The following is a 19,065-nucleotide window of genomic DNA, read 5'->3' as shown; positions in this document are numbered from 1 at the left end:
ATGGCTGCTGCTTGCTGGTGCTACACTGGAATTCATTGATTTAAGGAATTTCTTGATTTTTGGATGGTTCCTGGTTAGGATATTGTGTTTATGATTCAAAAACCTGAAATTTTGAGGTCTTTTTCGGAATATTGTTTACATTTGATGGATATTCCGAACAGTAAGGATATTCTGAAGAGTCGATGAACTAGGAACTGTCACTTAACTTTATTCAAGCTTGACTATGTCTGTCACATACTCTTACATCTCAATATTCTCTCAGAAAAGGTCAACAACCTTATTAATTTCGACATTACTTAATGCCTCTTAACCAAACTTTCTCTTCAGATTGACATAATATCCCCGATTAATTCTGTCCAAAAAGCTTTAATGCTCATCTCTAATCACCAGACTAAGGCAGCAGCCTTCAAATAAACTTTGTATCACCACCAAAAATCCATTTCAATTTCATTAAGAGTTTTATTTAGTGGCAATTTCTTAATTGGATATCTTCAACACATGTGTCATGCTGTCACATAAATTGAAGAAGAATCAACACATTATTGATAAGAAATGTCTATGACAATGGCATTGGTGAAATCTTTTTCTCATAATTTTTTTTCCTCATTTTTGTGACTAGAAAATTAAAACAAAAAAATTGTCTTAAACAAACTTGCTAAAGTTTCCGTTAATAAGTTGCGGTTGTCGGTGATGTTGTTATCCTGAAATTGGCATATTCGATTCATGATTGAGATTATTATCAAAACAATTTGGCCGAAATGCGGTCGTCGGCGAGTTGATGTGAATATTGCTGAAATTATTGTTGAGAATATCAATTGAATTATGTGATGCTGGACTAATTGGACTATTATAAATTCCATTGTTGAGGCCACAGGCTTTCAATTCAGTAAAAATTTCAGTAAAGAATCCTGGTTCGGCATTGATGCGCAGCATACTCGAACTCAAACGATTCAATAGAAGAAGACAACTGGATGTAAAAAAAGAAGAGATTAATTTAATATCAATTGTCATTGCCAATATTGACAGTTTCACTTACCGATCCCAAAATTTATCCTTTGACTCTTCAACCAGGAAGGGCTTTAACGGATAACTAATTTCATTTCCCATATATGAGTAAGATAAATACAAGCATGTCAGTACAGATGCCTGCAATTCTTGTTCTGATGATTCTTCACCGTCAACCATATCACGAACCAACATGTATAAGAAGACAACATTTGCTGGGTTGATGAATGCAACATCCTGTTTGTAGAAAGAGAAAAAGGAAAATAATAAAAAATGAGAGATGAAGGAAGGAAGGAGAAAAAAAAAATTTAATTATCCTCGCTTTTTCTTGTTCCTTTTTTTAAAAATAAAAGTTTTTCTTTTCTTCTTTTCCGTTGCACAAACAATGGAAAAGTGTAGCGAGTGAGAAAGCCAGTTCAGTTGTGGATAGATGGAGACGATTTTTGGTGAATCTTAACACATTTCTATTTTGTTTTAAAAAGCAGTTAGAGATTTTTTTAAATTTTCTAACGACTTTTTGAAATTCAAAAATTTGCTTCCACCTCAAATAGTTATTTTCTTTTAATTCTAAAACTACAGCTATTTTCCACACAACAAACCTTACATTGAATTGAAAAAAGTGGCAACAACTACTTTCAAATACATACATGCTGAAAACTACCTTCACTAAAAAGTTACAATTCAATCAATTTTTAAACCATCATACAACATAGCTGAGCACCTCTACTAATCCCCTCAACCATACCAAGAACTAAAATTCACATTTTTTTCCTGCTGACTCAATACTGTATACATATTCTTTTGTGTGTTCATAGTCATGCCATGCTTACGTATTGTTAGCCTTTGAGCAATTTCAGACTTTTTTTTTTGCTATCGTAAACATTCAATCAATGCTTTTTTTTTACTGGAGAAAAAAAAAATTGCAAAAAGTCAATGCTGGAGAGCCTGCAAAGAGTTATTGTTGAAAACAAACATAAAACTGCCATCATCAGTCACTTTAGGAATAAATTCATGTGTAAGGGAAATTGAATAAAAAAATGAGACGTAGATAAACAGATTTTTTGTCGTGTACAAATGTTTGTGCGTGCATCGCTTCCACACGACTGCAAAGTCTAACGTTACAAACATAAAATAACATTTTTAAATGCCAAAGTTAAAATAAAAATTGAACGAAATTTGAGGCACGATAAAAAGACTTTCAGCATTAATCACGTAGCTCACAGCTTCAATTTTATTTTTAAATCTGTCGAATCACATCAAATGGAACTTTAATTCCCTAATGGATTCAACGACCCCCAAATGCTGTTTGATCAAAATTATTGTTTGGGGGTGGAACAGACTGAAAAATTTCAACTTATTAAATGCTTTCATGGACATGAATTGCAAACTATTTGAAATTATTCACTTATTCATTCTCAATTTTCGGACATTTTTCATTCTCACTTTTCACATCATTCAGATTTAATGCTGGGAAAATCGAGACATTGAATCTGATTGTTGGTCATTTTGGACTTTATGTCATTTTTATTGCTGATGACTTTGTTGAAAATATTTTTTGATGAATCAATAAACGAGTCAACGCCATTTAAGGTCAGTCAGATAGAAATTTCAGCATGTCTCAAGCTCAGGCAATTTATTTTTAGTCTAAATTCTATGATGTGTGTAAATTGAATAGTCTGAGTACAGAATTGCGTGATCAGCAAATTAAATTTCACTCTCATGAGTCAATTTGACACTTTACGTCTATTTCTGGAGTTAGAAAGTGAAAAATGCGTTCAATTCACTTACAATCCCATCAATTTTAGCCATCCCTTACCTTTATTCCCCTCAATTCTACCACTCAGTCTACATACATTTTTATCTCAATTTGCGTCGAGTTGCAATTAAAACTTTTCCAATTGAATTTCCCGTTAGTTCATGCTACTGCCCCGGGGGTTGTACGTTTTTTTTATTTCTATTATGTATATTCATCCCCTACAAACATAATCGTCCTTCTCTGCCTATACATATCGAAATAATAATGAAACGTGAAATGATTTTTTATACAAAATCTGCCTTTTTTTTGCTTACATGTGCACGATGAGCATGAAACTGAAATTTTTTTCTGTTATGTAATGATTGGATAAAGTATGGTATAGGAAGGGAGGTCAGACACTAAGCTATACACAATGAAATAACAAGTGTAAAGTGTGAGCTGAACATGAATAGTTTTGTAAATCGAGATGAGATTTTTTTTTCGGATGGACATAAATGATGTTTTGTACATCTTTTAGATTTGACTGAATTAAACTTTTCCTTAAGATATTCAGGGAAGGTTTATGATTTTTGGAAGGTCTGAATTGGTGTTGTTATTAGTTTTATGGTCAATGCATATAAATTGGCATTAATTTAATGTAATTTTTGGATGCCTTTTCATGACTGTTTGTTTAGATTTCTTTTATTATTGAGGAGATGAGTGGATTTAATGTGTAGCTTAGTGTAAGGATGAGCTTTTATTGAAAACATGTCTGATTTGCATTATGGATTGACTTTAATAGATAGAAAAGTTTTTTATTTGATTATAGTTTTATTTGTTGTTGACCTAGTTAAAGTTATTGCTTATTTTGGAAAGTTCAAGCTGTTCTTTCTTTTAATGGTTTATTGGACCAAAAGTCTGCAATTTGTTCCATATTAAAGGTTTACTCAACAAAACGCTTGATCAATGATAATTAATTGAGTAATCATAAGTTTTGGACTTAGATCTTCTTTGATTAGGCTTACTGGAAGTCTCCGTTTCGACGAAATCTCAAGACGAGATCGGAACCGAGACTATAAGGCCATTTCACAAATTCTCAGTTTCGACGAATTCTCAAGACAAGAACGGATCCGAGACTTTTAGGCCATTTCCTTTAATCTCAGTCTCGACAATTCTCGGAAACGAGACCGGTGAGTCTTGGCTTTGATATTGAGAAACCTTACAAATCACTAAAGTTCAGCTATGAACTACAGGCCTGCATTTCCTGCGTTTTAGAGGCGCCGGTCACCAGTTTTCGGTTTTATCTTATAGTTCATCCAAGCCAGCAGCTACAGACAAATCCCTCGGATTTATGTCATCATGTTCGTTGTATGTTTGGAGCTTAGTCATTAAATCCCATTTCTGATAACATTAAAGATGCAAGAAGGCTACAAAATTTAGATTATCATCCAATTATTATTTATACATAACGCAGATGCCTCTAGATTAATCTATAAACTGTATCCTTTTAACTAGCACAAAACTAGGTCACAATTAATCTATTATTTAAACGATTAACATGGTATTTACTACAATAAACGCAAATACCTAAAAACAAGGCCATAAAAATTCCAAAAAAAGTTTCAACATTGAACAACTTGCCATGCTTTGAAACTATACATTTTTTGGAATAATTTTATGAGCATATGATCAGATAAAGACACGCCATTCAAGGAACTTTCTGTAAATAAATTTCCATTCATGTTCACAAGGCAACACGACAAGAAGATAATTAGCAGTTTCATATGCTCAGACAAACTTTTCTAAGAAGAAACTTTGCTCTTTTCAATAGAAAAACTCCAATGGAAGTAAGTTATCAACATCTAATCTAATTAAAGTTGCATGCTATTTTTTTATTTCAACTTTTTTTTCATCCCTAAGAGAGAAAATATTCAATTTGACACGTTCTACAATAATGGCAAGAATATTCTACTCTCATCAGCACAGCACAAACTTTTTTATTTGCAACATTCAACAGTACGGAATTTTTTTTTCCATCCACAGCTGAATTGGCTTTTAATTTTAATGAGGAATTTTAACATTTTTTTAAAACTAATTTACATACCTGCCATCCCTGCAGTAAAAGGCTTCTATCGACTGCTCGCAACCACATAATAGCATCACCGGCTTGAAAGTCTCTTAGTTTATGGCAGCGCTCTCTCAGGAAAATTCCAAAACATTTCAAAAGCTCGGATGTTGATGCCTGGAATGAGATAAATGAGAATATAGAGATAAAAAATTATTTTTTTTTGTGGTTTTTTTTGTTTAAGTTTGGAGTTGTTTTGTATGAGTAAGTTGGATATGACTGTAAAGTCTAGTATATAAGCGCAATTTAGTCAGTTTTAAGCGAATTTGGTCATTATTTGAGGATATTTTGGTGATTTATTATAAAATCACTGTATTGATTGAACTGGACTAGACTGAACTGGATCTTTTACTATTCTAGTTATCCACGGCTGTCATCACCAAGCCACGAATCGCTCTAAATGAATTTAGGGTTTAACAAACCATAAATTTCATGTCAAACCACATCTATTAAAATTATGTCCACATGTTTCGCATCAACAATCCTCCCTGTTGAACTCAACAGCTTTAATGGCTGATACAACATCCCGATAGTCACAACCAAAGCTAACCAACATGCCAAAACAAATTTAAAAGCACATTTGTTCCATAATTCAGATTCAAAAACAAAAAAAGTTGTTGAAAGAGTTCTTTGGTTTATGTGAAGTGGTTTTTATTCATGCGAGGCTTCAATGCGAGCATGTTTTATCAAAACCGCGACTGCAAAGTTTGATTTTTTTTTTGTTTCTCTTTTATGCTCAATATTTTATGTTTTTAAAACTATTTAAATTAATTCTCTTCATTTTTGAGGGGCCTTTTTTGATAATTAAAGTTTTTGGAAGTGCTGAGTATTCATTTGAATTCAGATAATGTATCTAAATACTCAAAAATTGCATCTGACATGGAAATTTTCATAATATTAAATGCAGCTTTTAACAGCTTTTGGTTGGCTTTGTGTTTTTTTGAAGGAAAATGCTTTGCGGTTAATACATTGTGTCTGTCTATTCAGGTCAATTATTTTATCATCAGATGCTCAGCTGTACATTAAAGATTTGTGGATGAATTGATATAGTTTTATAGATATTTTTGGGGATTAAATTGATGTTTTTGAGAGTTTAGAGTAGAGTTGACTGAACTTTTTTTGTGAAAAGGCATAGCTTGGTTGAAATCTAGACTTGCACAAGATCTAAGCATCCGGGATGCGGATAATGGCTGTTCTATGCTAATAATTGTAGAATCATCCATAAACATTACTAAGATCTTGTTCGTTTGGGTGTTTTAAGGCTCAAAAGACCGACATTTCAAAGGCCGAAGTCGACTTGAGTTCTGACTGATTAAAATTTGAATTGTGCATGATGCTACTTGTGGAGTTAAACATTTCATATAAATTTCAATCAGTTCTTAGCAAGTTCAATCTGACAACATTCGGAAAAATGTCAAAAACTGCGCATTACCTCCAAAAAATCCCAAAAAACACAATTCACACATTCTCACTAGCTCTCAACTTTTCCACATTTTTACTTCAGCTAAAAGTCATCTAAATCCTTCAGAATTTCCATATTTAAATATTCTATGAGTTCTCCAAAAACTTCCTCATTCTCGAATCATGATACACTCGTGCAGAAGATTATGTTTATGTTGCTAGGGTAATGTTAAAAAATAGAGACTCTTTTTTCATCTGCGATTTTCATATCAAAATATTAACATTTTTTAAATTGAAATATAAGAATATTGCAAAACTTTTCTTCAAGACTCAAATCTCTGTCTTATATTTCAATTTCAGTTGAACTCATGCGAAAGATGATTTTTTTTTTATTCTATTAATCATAAAGCCTCAAGACATTCATCCAAATATTCATGTTTGTTTTCATCTTTATGATAAAATTTGTGTTTTTTTTGCTTGGTCTTAGATTCTGAATGAAAGTTTTTCTAAAGCATATACTACACATTTCTGGGAAAGATAAAGTGTAGATGATAAACTACATATATGGAGCAAGTTTTACATACATAGAATAATCGCTTTATGGTAACTGAATAATTTATGAGAAAATCATAGATGAATTCTTCAAGGAATCGAATTGAAATATATTTTTTCTTGATTTTTTTGGTATGAGCGCGATTATACTTGATGGATTCTTTGTTTATATTACTGAATTTGTTTGTATTGATGTTACTCAGTCAGAATATCAACTCATGGAAATTGTAGTGCTAAAGGATTGGGATTACTGTTTGAGTAATCTACAAACATTCTGAAAATTAAGTGTTTTCGGTTTGGTTAAAGTAAATTAAATCATTGCATAAAGTCAAAATGGCAAAGTACATTTAGTTGCAGTTGCTTGATCGATCTACTCTAAGATAATAACTATCCTGAATAGCACAAGTCTGTTAATCGATCTGAAATCAGACGCTATACAAGAGTCAATCCGACCAGATGCCGGTAACATGCTAGAATCAAGTCGGATATCGACGATGTGACTCTGACAGAGTGTCGGATACAGTTTAAAGTCAAGTAAGTATTGGACCTAATTTTAAATCGATCAACCGATCTATGTTATCATATTTAGAATATTGATTGTCTCCTTAAGAATGCAAGCATTAAGCTGAGTGCATGAGCGGCCCTATTTAAAGCTTATACGATTCTCGACGTTCAAATGAACTCCGGATGAATTTCTTCTGTCTGCTCATTTGCTATTTAAGTTCAAATCCAAAAAATAATGCAGAATTCTCACAGACATTTATTATATAACCATCTAATTATTGACAACAATATTACTCTGAATCTGACAAGTTATTGCTATAAAGCTCCAACGAATCAAAACAAAAGGAATTCAAAAATCGCGCTACAGTAATAAACATTATAATCATTTCCCAATTCCATTTTTCTACTTATTCTATATTTCATTCTCTCATTCATAAGAAAACAAACAAAGTCATAAATTTTGTGTCTTAAAAGGAAGAACTGGAGCTGGGAGTGGAAATGTGGAAAAATAAAAATTCTATTATTGCTTCATAGTTTTTTTTGCTTTCTTTTCCCATTTCCTACGTCTTTTTTTAAAGTTATGCGCAAAACAAAAGATAAATTTTCTTTCCTTCCTTGATATTGTTAGGATATGTATTGCGGCAGACATGAGACTTTTCTATTTTTTTAATAAATACGAACCTTCCACAAGGAATTTAAAAAAGGATAAGATTCAAGGAATGATAACGATAAAGACATTTCTCAGGCATTGTAAGAACATTGGTACATGTACATGACTTTTAATAAATGAAATGCCTGAAACAAATATTGTAAGATAGTTTTTTTTGTGTCTTATGCATGACGAAGCTTATTTATTTATAAAAAATTAAAAGGATTTTAAATATTGTGCTTTACTTCTTTATGAGTTATGGGTTTTAATTTTCACATAAAAATTTATATAATTTATGAGAAGTGCTTTATTGCTATTTTGTTAATATTTTCTTAAGTATGGGAAAATTTAATGGATTTGTGCATAGTGAGATGTCTCGTATGAGTATATGGGAATGTACTTAATATGGCTTTTTAGTGGGAAAGAGCTAGATGCGGATTTAAAATGTGGTCTGGATCGAGTTGTTCTCTGAGAATTTTGAAGTTTTTCCTGAAGTTTTAGAATAATTGAGTGTTAGGAAGTTCTCATTTAAAGCCATATAAACGATAAAACCAAAAATACAGTTTTTGTCTATTACTAACTTTGTCGTCCTTAGAAGACTAGTCAAATGAGACAAAGTAACTTCACATGGCTTCTTGACAATTGGAATTTCCGATTTGGGATCGAGAATCTTATTGATCAAAGTCACGCAGCATAGATTTTCAACAAATTAACCGACTTGCAAAGATTTGTAGGAGTAACGAACGCAAGTGCTTCCTCAAACTAGAACAACTTTACAAAATTTATAAGAAATGACAAATTTGATTCATAAATATTTACAACAATTCACGACAAAAAACCAATTAAGAATTTTAATTACAATTCATTTCAATGAGAAGTGATAAAAAGCCAAATTTAATTAAACGATTCCTCTAAAGATCTCAATTTCCATTCAAATTTTCATTTTTATCAAAAACAATAAAGAGTTCTATTAAAATTTCCAATTATTCTGTAAGGTACAATTACAAAAAATTCAAAAATAACACAAGTAAATATTTGTCAGCATAAAAATATTGTTGTTTACTTCAGAGGAAGTAAGAACTCTCAAATGGATGGTGTAAGAAGTATTTTCTATAAATAAAATATTTTTATAAAAAACTTGAGAATCTAAAAATATTGAATATCAGCAGAACAACGCGAAAATTTTATTTCAGAAAGGTTAAATGAAGCGTCAAAAGTTTAGTTGAATCGCAAAAAAATTCTAAACATTTACATCGATAAAATAAAATAAAATTCTAATTAAAAATGTCAAGGGACTTCAATCAAACATCAATTTCAAATGTCAATGAAATTTCGAGTCGTAGAAATTGGAAGGAAAAAAGAGGAAAATTTCAATTATTTATTGAATTAGTTAGATCCAAGTGAGGAAGGTGGATTGATGAATTTTTAGAGCTTCACATCATTTTGTGGACATTTTCAGGGTGGAAATTAACGAAAAATTGAGTTTTGTGATTATAGACACGCCTTTGTGGTAACCTTAAGATAATTCGTCTATAGAGATAAGGCAAAGAAGCTAACGATACAGGCAGTAATGCAGACTTTCGGGAATTAACAAGCGGTAGCCAGTGAATGAGTTAGTTTTATGCGACATCTATGGAAGGCCATGAATCACAATTGGTATGTATGGCCAGTGAAGGAAGTGAGTTGGTAATAAACCTCGACCAAAACCCTACACGTCGAAAGGTTTATGGAATTTCCAAGCATCTTTTGCTGCACACTAGTGTGCCTCAACTTACAAATTGCCCACCACTATCATAGATAACCATATCAAGCTTTAATAACATTCAGTCCCATTCTAAATCCTCCATATCCTTAATCCCAAACCAAGAATTCCATTAACTAAACAAACAAAGAATTCTGAACTTCACAAAGTACCCATATCTCCTCATAATATCCATCCAAAAATAGAAATTGGAAATACTAACAAGAAATTCGATTTTCCTCGATGGATAGACATGAAAAATTCAAGATATGGATTTTTATTTAAATGAAGTTGAAGAAGCTTCAAGTTTGTGATAGAAAAATAGAATAAAAGATAATAAGAGAACAAGAAAGTCTTGATGTTTTTACTTCTTATCAAATATTTACACTTTTACAGTGACTTAAAAAGACGAGGTTAAGTTGTTATTCTTCTCATTCCTTTATTCTGCCTCTTTACATTTTCACTTCAATTGTCATTCATTGATAATGAATGAGTTATAAGCTCATGAGTAAAGATGAATGTTTATTTATTGCGGTAGGGTTGGTTGTAGCTCACAATTCAATACAAGCTGAATATTTATAACTTATCAATTTATATCTATTTCCATTCAATCACAAAAAGCACAATTTAACCTTCAAAATCACAACAAAAACCTTACAAGCTTGACTTTTCCTTTCACTATTTCCCATCACAATTCCCCATAAGCCTCAACTTCCTCCATAAAACAATCACAATAACATTCATTCCATCTCTACTGTGCACAGTTTATGTAAATATAAACAATACAAATATTTATAACAAATCGATTGAAATAGCTAAAGTGAAGATGAAGAATTGAGTTAAGCAAACAGTAACGACTTTATAGACAAAATGTCAAGTCAAGAATCTTTTAATAAATGACAAACGGAGCGAAATGATGAAGAAAACAAGTCAGTTGTCAACAGAACTTACTCTTTGACGTCTTCGGAACATGAAAGAGGAAAACGGAAAGCATGAAATAAAGTTTGATGGCTTAATATTTATAGAAATGAGTCTCGAGCGAGCGTAAGCGTTCTTTTCCTTCCGTTTTATGTAAATTTACGTCAATTTTTTGTTTCTGCTGTGTCTTAAACTTTCACAAACCTGCTCATGTCGGCAAGTTTTCAACTCAAGTTTTTATTTTCATTCTGTTAATGTCTCTTAATAAAAGCGACACAGGAATTTCTTTCCGTACTTTCTTTTTTTGTGCATAAAAATTTATTGACACAACATTTTTTATGTGTATGTGCTATGCTTTGTGGATATGTACGTAAGGGAGGTAAGGAAAGTTTGTCTACGCAACAGAAATGAGGATTCTTTTGGGAAATGTGAAAATTGAACTGAAACGCATTTGGGTAAGAATTAGAAGGTATTGGAGAAAGTAATGCTTTTGATGGTCTGAATGGTGATTTTTGGAGTTTGTTGAAGGACTATCTTGGTACTTAGTTTGGGATGAGCATCTCCAGTTTTTATTTGTACCTTACAAATCAACTAAAAGATGGATAGCGCTTTGTTGTAAACTAAGCTCCACATATGGTTTCAGTAAGTAAGTAAGTAAATACTTTGAAATTCTTAACCAAATTCAATACAAACTCTAAAATTTGGCTCTGCATCTGCTGGCATCCATTACAAATCAACTCTTTAAAAAGCAATCATCCGAAGAAATTCAGAACAAGACAGCATTCTTTAATAACAAAACTGCCCCAAATTCTTTTAAAGAAGTTTGGAAAACATCCAGAAAATTCAATTCAAGTTATCCATTCAACCACTAAATTTATTAAATTTTTTATCCGACATATTTTTCAATATCTTCCACAAAACTGAACATATCGAGCACATAAAAACACTCATGAATGAAAGAAATGAGCTAAAAAATTTATAAACAAGAAGTAATAATAAGGCAAAAAACAACAAAAAAATTCAAAACATTTTTCACATAGCACAAAATTTCCTTTATTTTTGGAGTAAAACCGTCAAAAAGCCGTTTGAATACCGTGAGGATTTTAGTGCACGACGGGACATGCGCAATGGAGAAAAGTTGTAAAGAAGAAAAACTAAATGAAAACAAAGAGAAGGAATATTAAGTATGAAAAAATTCCTTTGTTTCCCTTCCTTTATTTTATCAAAACCAGCATGAATACGTACATAAAGTGTAACAAATTCTTGAAGATAAAGAAGGAAAAACTTTTTACTTTCGAATTTTGTTGTAAATTTGTTTTCAATTTTCACAAAATACTTTTTTTTTGTGAATATAGGAATCAAATCAATTGAAAATCGGAAGCCATTTGCAGACATTCATCGTTTCTTCAATGAAGGGATAAAAGATGAAAGTAGAGGATGGAGTGATATGCTGCTGTGCTGATATTGATGATTTGTTACATTATGACAGCATGCGAAATGTAAGACAATTTATTGGAATTCTTTTTTTGTGATTTCTTTGAAATGGATGAATTATTTTTTATCAGATTTAAAAAGGCTGAAGAATGTGAAAATGACATAAAGACTTCGTTTGACTTTCAATTTTCCATCTGTCTTGTTGGTTTTCGAAGATTTTATCATGGATGAAACAGGTGGAAGAAGATGAGGAATCTTTTAATATGAAGCTTAATTGAGTTTTGAGATTGATTTGAGTTTTTGAGATAGAATTATGTGGGCATTAGATACGTATATGGTCTATTTTTAAGGAGGATTGTGAGTTTGAAGCAGTTTGATGTGATTTTTGAGAAACTATTGTGACAAAAGAACATTTTGAGTTGATTTTTAGGTTTTTATATTGAATTTTGAGTTCTTTATATTGAATGTTAATATACAGTAATGTTGAAAATACTATATACCACATGACGTGTGTTGTATTGGTCGTGGCTTACCACTAAGATTTGCTTTGACACAAAATAGATTGCTCAACACTGATATAGTAATTTAAGCTTCAAATATCTTAAATTAAATTGTAATAATCAGATTAAAAATTCTTAAAAATCCAATTTGGCGAAGGTTCAAAACCCAAGAAGTAAAATTCATATTAGTGTAAACGTGCAGATGATATTTTTTCAATCATTGATTTTTTGAAAATTTTATTATTTTTTTTTTCAAGACCTTATCCTTTTTCATCTTCTCAATTTTACTTCCAACATCATTATTTTTTCCCCCCGATTCCTTCAATCTCTTAAATATTTGAATATTCAATTACGATGACAATAAAATGCTCCATTTTCATATCAATTTGTCAGAATGCAACCAACAAAATATCCAATTAAATTCCTATCAATTATAATTGACGGATTGAAAAGTATCTTATGTGTCAATTTAACTTTAATTTTTATATCAACATTATGATAATTTTTTTTTATCTTGTTAAGCTTCTTTCGATGTTGTTCTGTAATTATTTAACCGATTTTCTTAATGAATAGACTTAATTTGTGCAATATGATATCGACAAGTTAAGTCTCAGACGATTTCGATGAGAATATTTCATTTCTAATGATTCTGTGAAATTATTTAATGTATAATTGTGAGGTTTATTAACATACGAAGATATTTGATATTTGTTAACCTACTTTTATATAAGCCAGAAGTTTTGTTAACATGAATTTGTTATTATGAGCTTGATTGTAAATAATTGAATGGTATTATGAAGCTACAGTAATATCTTTTGTTGTGCATGTTATTATAAACATGAACATGCATCTTCATCAACTTCAAAAGGTAAGAATTGCTGTTAAAATTATGTTATAGTCAATAATGTTCTAGTTTTGATGTTAAATTAATACAAAGAGGATGAATCTGTGTATGCAGACCCGATTGTTGCATGCTGAAATGTTGCCACTATGGTGATGTTCCTGCAGCATTCTTAGAACTAAGTGGCACTAACTTGGCAAATTTGGATGCCAGATCTCGAAGTTACTAGGATTTTGTATTGAAATGTCAACTTGAGTCGACCCAACTCTACATAACAATCGAATCGACTTCGAGTTCTGCTTGGTTCTAAATCTACTTGTTAAATTTCGATACTTTCGCCAAGCGACTGTCACTTAGTTCTAAGTATACTGCTGGCTCATCGCCGTGTTGACATCATTTCAATATGTAACGATCTTGAGAATCATGTATAGACGAAGAAAGTAATGCAGAATTCTAGATCTAAGATAAAACACGATTGATATTACAGATACAAGCTGCTGTGACACATTCTCTTTATATATTCATGCGCTGTTTTTGAAGCAATCAATCAGATTTCAGGAGCTGATTCAAAAAATTCTTATTAAGTTTGCATTTAAAAATAGAATTTTCAATTTTCAATGTTTGCCAATAGTTATTCCAGGTATCAAACTATATCTTCAATGACTGCATATCTTACAATATCTACCTCATACATGAAAATATGCATAAATAATCCAAGCAATTTCTATTCAATATTATTCATAACTGGAAAATAATTTAAATTACTCTGTGGTATTTCAAGGAAGAACTACTTGACTTCCTTGGTAAGACTACATCACGAGAGTTAATAATTGCAGTACAAAATGAAAATGGAAGAATTTAGTAAAAATAAATTGCATTGAGATAGTCATAATAGTAAATTTAGGTCAATTATAGTATTTTAATAACGCAAACATTTTACAATTTTGATTGAACTAGCATGAAATACAACATAAGCACTTTATATTTATAGATTATTGTTATGGTTGTATGATTATTAATTTATGTAATCAGCATAATTAATTGACTGTTCTCATGAACATTTTCATTGATAATTGAAATTTATTTCGAATGAGCTTAGTTTTGATGATAAAAAACTGTTTAATTTAATGGAAATTGCAAAAAAAGACTTTTTGTGAACATAGCAAATTAATTAAACAACAAAATTGCCAGCCAGATATCAGATATTTATGATGAAAAATAAAAATTTGCAATTTAATCTCATGTAGATGAATTTTTCATGTTTGAATGGATTTTGGCAATTAATTTTGAAAAATTATTTGATTATTTTTGTGAATTTTCATTTGTATTGCTTTTGGTTGAAATAAACTTTAATGGCTGGAGTTTTTTTAATGGATTTTTGTAAAACGATTGTTTTTATAGACTTGTCTCTCTGAATTCTATGGAAAACAGTCATTAAAAGTTTTAATATTCAATAAAAATATTTGCATCATTTTTTAAAGTTATGCATCATGTTTGCATCAAATTGTCTGTTAATTTTGCATCAAATGAATTGTTTTTATCTGTTTTGCTTCATTTTTTAAGATTTGCATCATTTTACAATCAAATTTAACATCTTTCAGACTCAAAATTTAAAATTCGCATCATTTCTACATCAAACTGTATTTTTTTGCATCATTTCCGCCTCAAACTGTCTTATTTTGCATCAATTCATGCCATAACCTACAAAACTAGCTTTAAAAATTCTGAAAAATACATCAAAATTCCATCGAATCATCCAAAATAAATCAAAACTGTCTATGCCAATCAGAATGACTGCTCAATTCCAAAAATATAATCCAAAATTATCAGCACAAGCTGACATAAGTCGAAAATGGTAATTTCAATTTTTCGCGTCACTGAGTTTTTCCCTCCATGACTGAATAATCTCAAGATCTGTATCATAAATAAACAAAAAAGAGACGAAATTTTCACATATCTGTGACGCAAATTTTTGATGCTTATATTAAATGTTCTGTTAAGATATTGAATTTCTTACGTCATGTTGTTTACTTGCTTGTAACCACATCCATGAATTTAAATTTTACTATTTAAACTACTAAAAAATTCAAATATTTGAAAAGAAAAACTTTTATGAAACTCATTTTGTTGTTTCTTTCGTGGTTTTGGTTTTAACCATTGCATGAGCACAAAAATAGAATCATTTCGAGGCTGTGTCTATAAATATAAAACTCAATTTGCAATTCTATGAGCGTGTGTGGTTTTTCAAATGAACAACTTCAATACAGTTTATTCCTAGAATTGAGTCCTTTTTACTGCAGTTTAATTATAAATATTCGTTCGAAATGTTATTTCATTCATAAATCGTTTAATATTTCAGGATTATCAATTTACAATGAGAAAATGTCCTGCACAAAACAGAAAAAAATATCTATAATTAGTTTAAAAATATTTTGCTTGGACAAGCGAGATGATGTCATTCGATAGGACTGTTTTTTTGGTGGACTAATAGCTTATATAACATAACGAATATGAGATAAGCACAACGTAATTTTTCGCGTGGGATTGCTTGTCTCATTTAAATAATACAACACAAATAAAAACGATTAAAAAGTCCAATTATTTGTAGCTTATGAGCCAAACGATATTCACATCACGTACGCATACAAATTTCAGGCATGAGACACTAGATAAGAGATTGTGTATTGCGTAAATTAATGGCAATTTTAATCTCTGAATTGTATTTTGTAAACAAACCGAGATGACCGAATGTTTTTTGAATAAAAAATGACCGTTAATTTTTGAATACAAATTGGACGTTAGCATAAAATTTCAAGTGACCGCAATAATCCTCCATAATTCGTTTTGTTCCACTTCACATAAAATTTATACTTTTTCCTTGTATTCCATTCAGGAAATGAAGTAACAACAACAAAAAAATATCGAGCATAATGAGAACAAAGGCAAGCAAAAAAAAAGTTTTTTTTTCACACTGACCTGAATAATTGTTTTCCTCGGTCCCGGACGAAAATGCATTTGTTGTTGCTGTTGCGGTTGCAGTGATTGTGAATGCATCACGTTTGATTGCAGTGATAATGGCAGCTGTATTGGAATCTTTGGTCCCAATTTTTCGATATTTTGATGATGCTGCAAATTGGCATTATTGGCAGAATTTTGTAGATCCAGGGCAAGAAGACTCTTTGGCCCAGGCGAAAAGTAAATATTTGATTGAGAATCTTTATGAATGTGATGATTAATATTCAAATTATTATTGTTATTATTATTGAGATTTAGATTGTTATTGCTCGCAAATTGTATCTGTTGCTGTTGATAATTTTTATTTTTTTCATTTGCGACAACCATTGGATGTACGGTATCGGTAAGTGATGGAGGACGAAATGAACTTGTTGTAAGATTTGCTGACTTATTTTTTGTATTATAGTTTTCCAACTTTTTCTTGCCGTGTGACGCCGACAATCGCTTCCACGATAGTGCATTTATGAACAACGAATGCTTCTTCAGATTCTTCTCGATCGCATTCTTTTCCGACAATATTCGCGCACTATCAGACTGACGTTCTTCCATCGATGTGCCATTTGTGGTTGTTGTTAAATTATTATTCATAATATTTGAGTTTGTTGATCCAAAGAGAACTAGACTACTACCATTATTATTACTTATTATGCTAGTTTTCGTACAATTTTCACGATTCTTGACATTATTCATCTGCTCATATGCATAATTATTGAGCGAAAAATCAGCTGAACTTGATGTTGACATCGTACCACTACCACGATGATTGGTCGAATAAATTGGATGACTCTCCCTTGGACTGAAACTTAATACTGTGCCCATTTTTGCTATGTATGTCCTCTTTTTTTTAATGCTACAAAATATTTATATATTTATACACTAAATTTTTTTCACTCGTAGCGATGACGACTTAATTTATTCCACTTCTGCGGTACACTCCTTTCGACTTTCACAGAGTGAAAAAATATTTTTTTCTCCCTATTATCCTTCTTCTTACTTTACAGCACCTTTATTTGCGCACTGAAAACTTATTTTTATTGAGTTAATCTATTTTTAGTGTCGGACAATCGCCCAATGTTACTTAATTCCATTTATTTTGCAATTTTATTGTTAAATTTATTACGTAATATATTTTTTTTGGATTTCCACACACAACTAGGTGACCTTTCGTTCCACTCTTTTTTTTCGACTTTTTCCTAAATCATATTGCACAAAATTACAGTATTTGCACTTAAGACACTAGGTTTATATCCCTTATGATAGCGCCTTTAATCCCTAATTATCAGCAAAAAATAATTTTCTGTTCAGTTTGTTGATAGAAAAAAGCAAAAAAGGTTATTAATTTTAATTTTTAATATTACGCGCACTCCATCGAACGATTTTGATGAAAATCTCGAATGCGAATGACTGGAAGTTGCGAAAACCATTTCTTTCCCTTCACATCCTTTTTCTTTTTCAGATTCTTTTTTTTTTTCTATGCCAATCGATTTTTCCCATGAAATAGAAAAAGATTTTTCAAGTAACAGGCAACATTTCCTCCGTGCATGTTTGTGCGCAAATGCGACTTTGATTTTACTTCCAATACACATCCTTCCCGTGGATGAAAAAAACTAAAGATGTTAGAGGGAATGAGGGATTTGTGAGGAGACGCAGGGTGTATGAATGTGATTGTATATGTGCGGTGTATTTACATAGTAGTTGTAAATGTGGTGCAAATTCAAATGCGGAGGGTGAAAATCAACCCACAAAATCCCTTCTTTCTCCTGAATCGTCATACATTTTTTTTCCTTCCTTTATGTCTTAAATAGTCATCATGAGATGTTCACTGTAAATTTGTCTTACTTTCAGCGGCTGTTTCCCTTTTTGAAATTCAAAATATTTGTTCGTGTGGGATTTGTGATCGGTTTTCTTGCCGTTTCCATTTAGTCGGCTACTTATTTGCCTTACCAAATATTTTTGTTAGATTTTCTGCAATTTTAAAGAGTTTTTCAAGTTTTTGCATTGGTCAATTGAATTTTTGTTGACTTATTAGGTATACACTTTTTACTATGATTGCTTAAACTATGATTTGAACTCAAAAATCCTTTTAAATCTGTTTTTCAATTAAAAATTACAAATCACGACTAATTTTTGTAAACAATCAAAAGACAAAATACGCGGCAAAAAAATTCAAATTACAAAAACTCGTTAAATTATATTTTGGTGAATTTGAACAAAATTTCATCAAAGAATGTCGCAATTGTCCCAAAAATGCTTACAAAATCTCAGCATACTCCGATTATTCAACGAAAATCCAGCAACACCAGTTAAAACAACAAATAAAAAAATCAAAACAAATAAAAAATGGAATTGATTTCCTTGTCATTCAGCTACACAGAATTTCGGTTCAATGGTTCGTGTATGAATTAATTGAAATTGAATGTTAAGAGGAAAATCTAAAGGGAAAAAGAGAGAAAGAATGAATGAATCGATATGCGTTTTTCCATAAGTGGATTCCATTACTGCCTAAATCCACTTTCTTTTTTGGCTTATAAAACAAAGACTTTATTTCAGACTTAATTCAATAAACGTGTTCCTTTTCGTCCTTATGTTTATTTTTGTTTACTCTGAGTAGTCATTTCTCTATTCCATCTTGACTGAGTCGAGTG

At 31.0% G+C, this 19,065-nt stretch overlaps 1 protein-coding gene across 1 annotated transcript; it reads right to left on the bottom strand.

Moving 5' to 3' along the window:
- Window positions 1–278: 278 nt before the first annotated feature.
- On the bottom strand, window positions 279–17,859 carry LOC139094920 (cyclin-dependent kinase 5 activator 1-like). The gene is made up of 4 exons (XM_070646156.1): window positions 16,382–17,859; window positions 4,845–4,982; window positions 1,037–1,242; window positions 279–967 (listed from the first exon to the last, which is right to left on the bottom strand). The coding sequence occupies exons 1-4, from the start codon at window positions 17,237–17,239 to the stop codon at window positions 697–699; spliced, it is 1,473 nt and encodes a 490-aa protein (XP_070502257.1). The 5' UTR covers window positions 17,240–17,859; the 3' UTR covers window positions 279–696.
- Between the last annotated feature and the right edge of the window lie 1,206 nt (window positions 17,860–19,065).

Source organism: Chironomus tepperi, unplaced genomic scaffold (genome assembly GCF_022539635.2).
Source record: "Chironomus tepperi strain 1889 unplaced genomic scaffold, CSIRO-AGI_Ctep_v1 contig_359, whole genome shotgun sequence".
In the NCBI taxonomy this organism is placed as follows: domain Eukaryota; kingdom Metazoa; phylum Arthropoda; class Insecta; order Diptera; family Chironomidae; genus Chironomus; species Chironomus tepperi.
Note: the sequence above shows the minus strand (reverse complement) of the source record. Positions and strands in the feature narration are given on the sequence as shown.

Excerpts from the sequence above, each read along its gene's own strand:
- LOC139094920 (XM_070646156.1), bottom strand. The coding sequence starts at position 17,239 with ATGGGCACAGTATTAAGTTTCAGTCCAAGGGAGAGTCATCCAATTTAT. Across the intron at positions 4,983-16,381 it reads CGAGGAAAACAATTATTCAG|GCATCAACATCCGAGCTTTT; the intron begins GTCAGTGTGAAA and ends ATCTCATTCCAG. Across the intron at positions 968-1,036 it reads AAGGATAAATTTTGGGATCG|TTGTCTTCTTCTATTGAATC; the intron begins GTAAGTGAAACT and ends TTTTACATCCAG.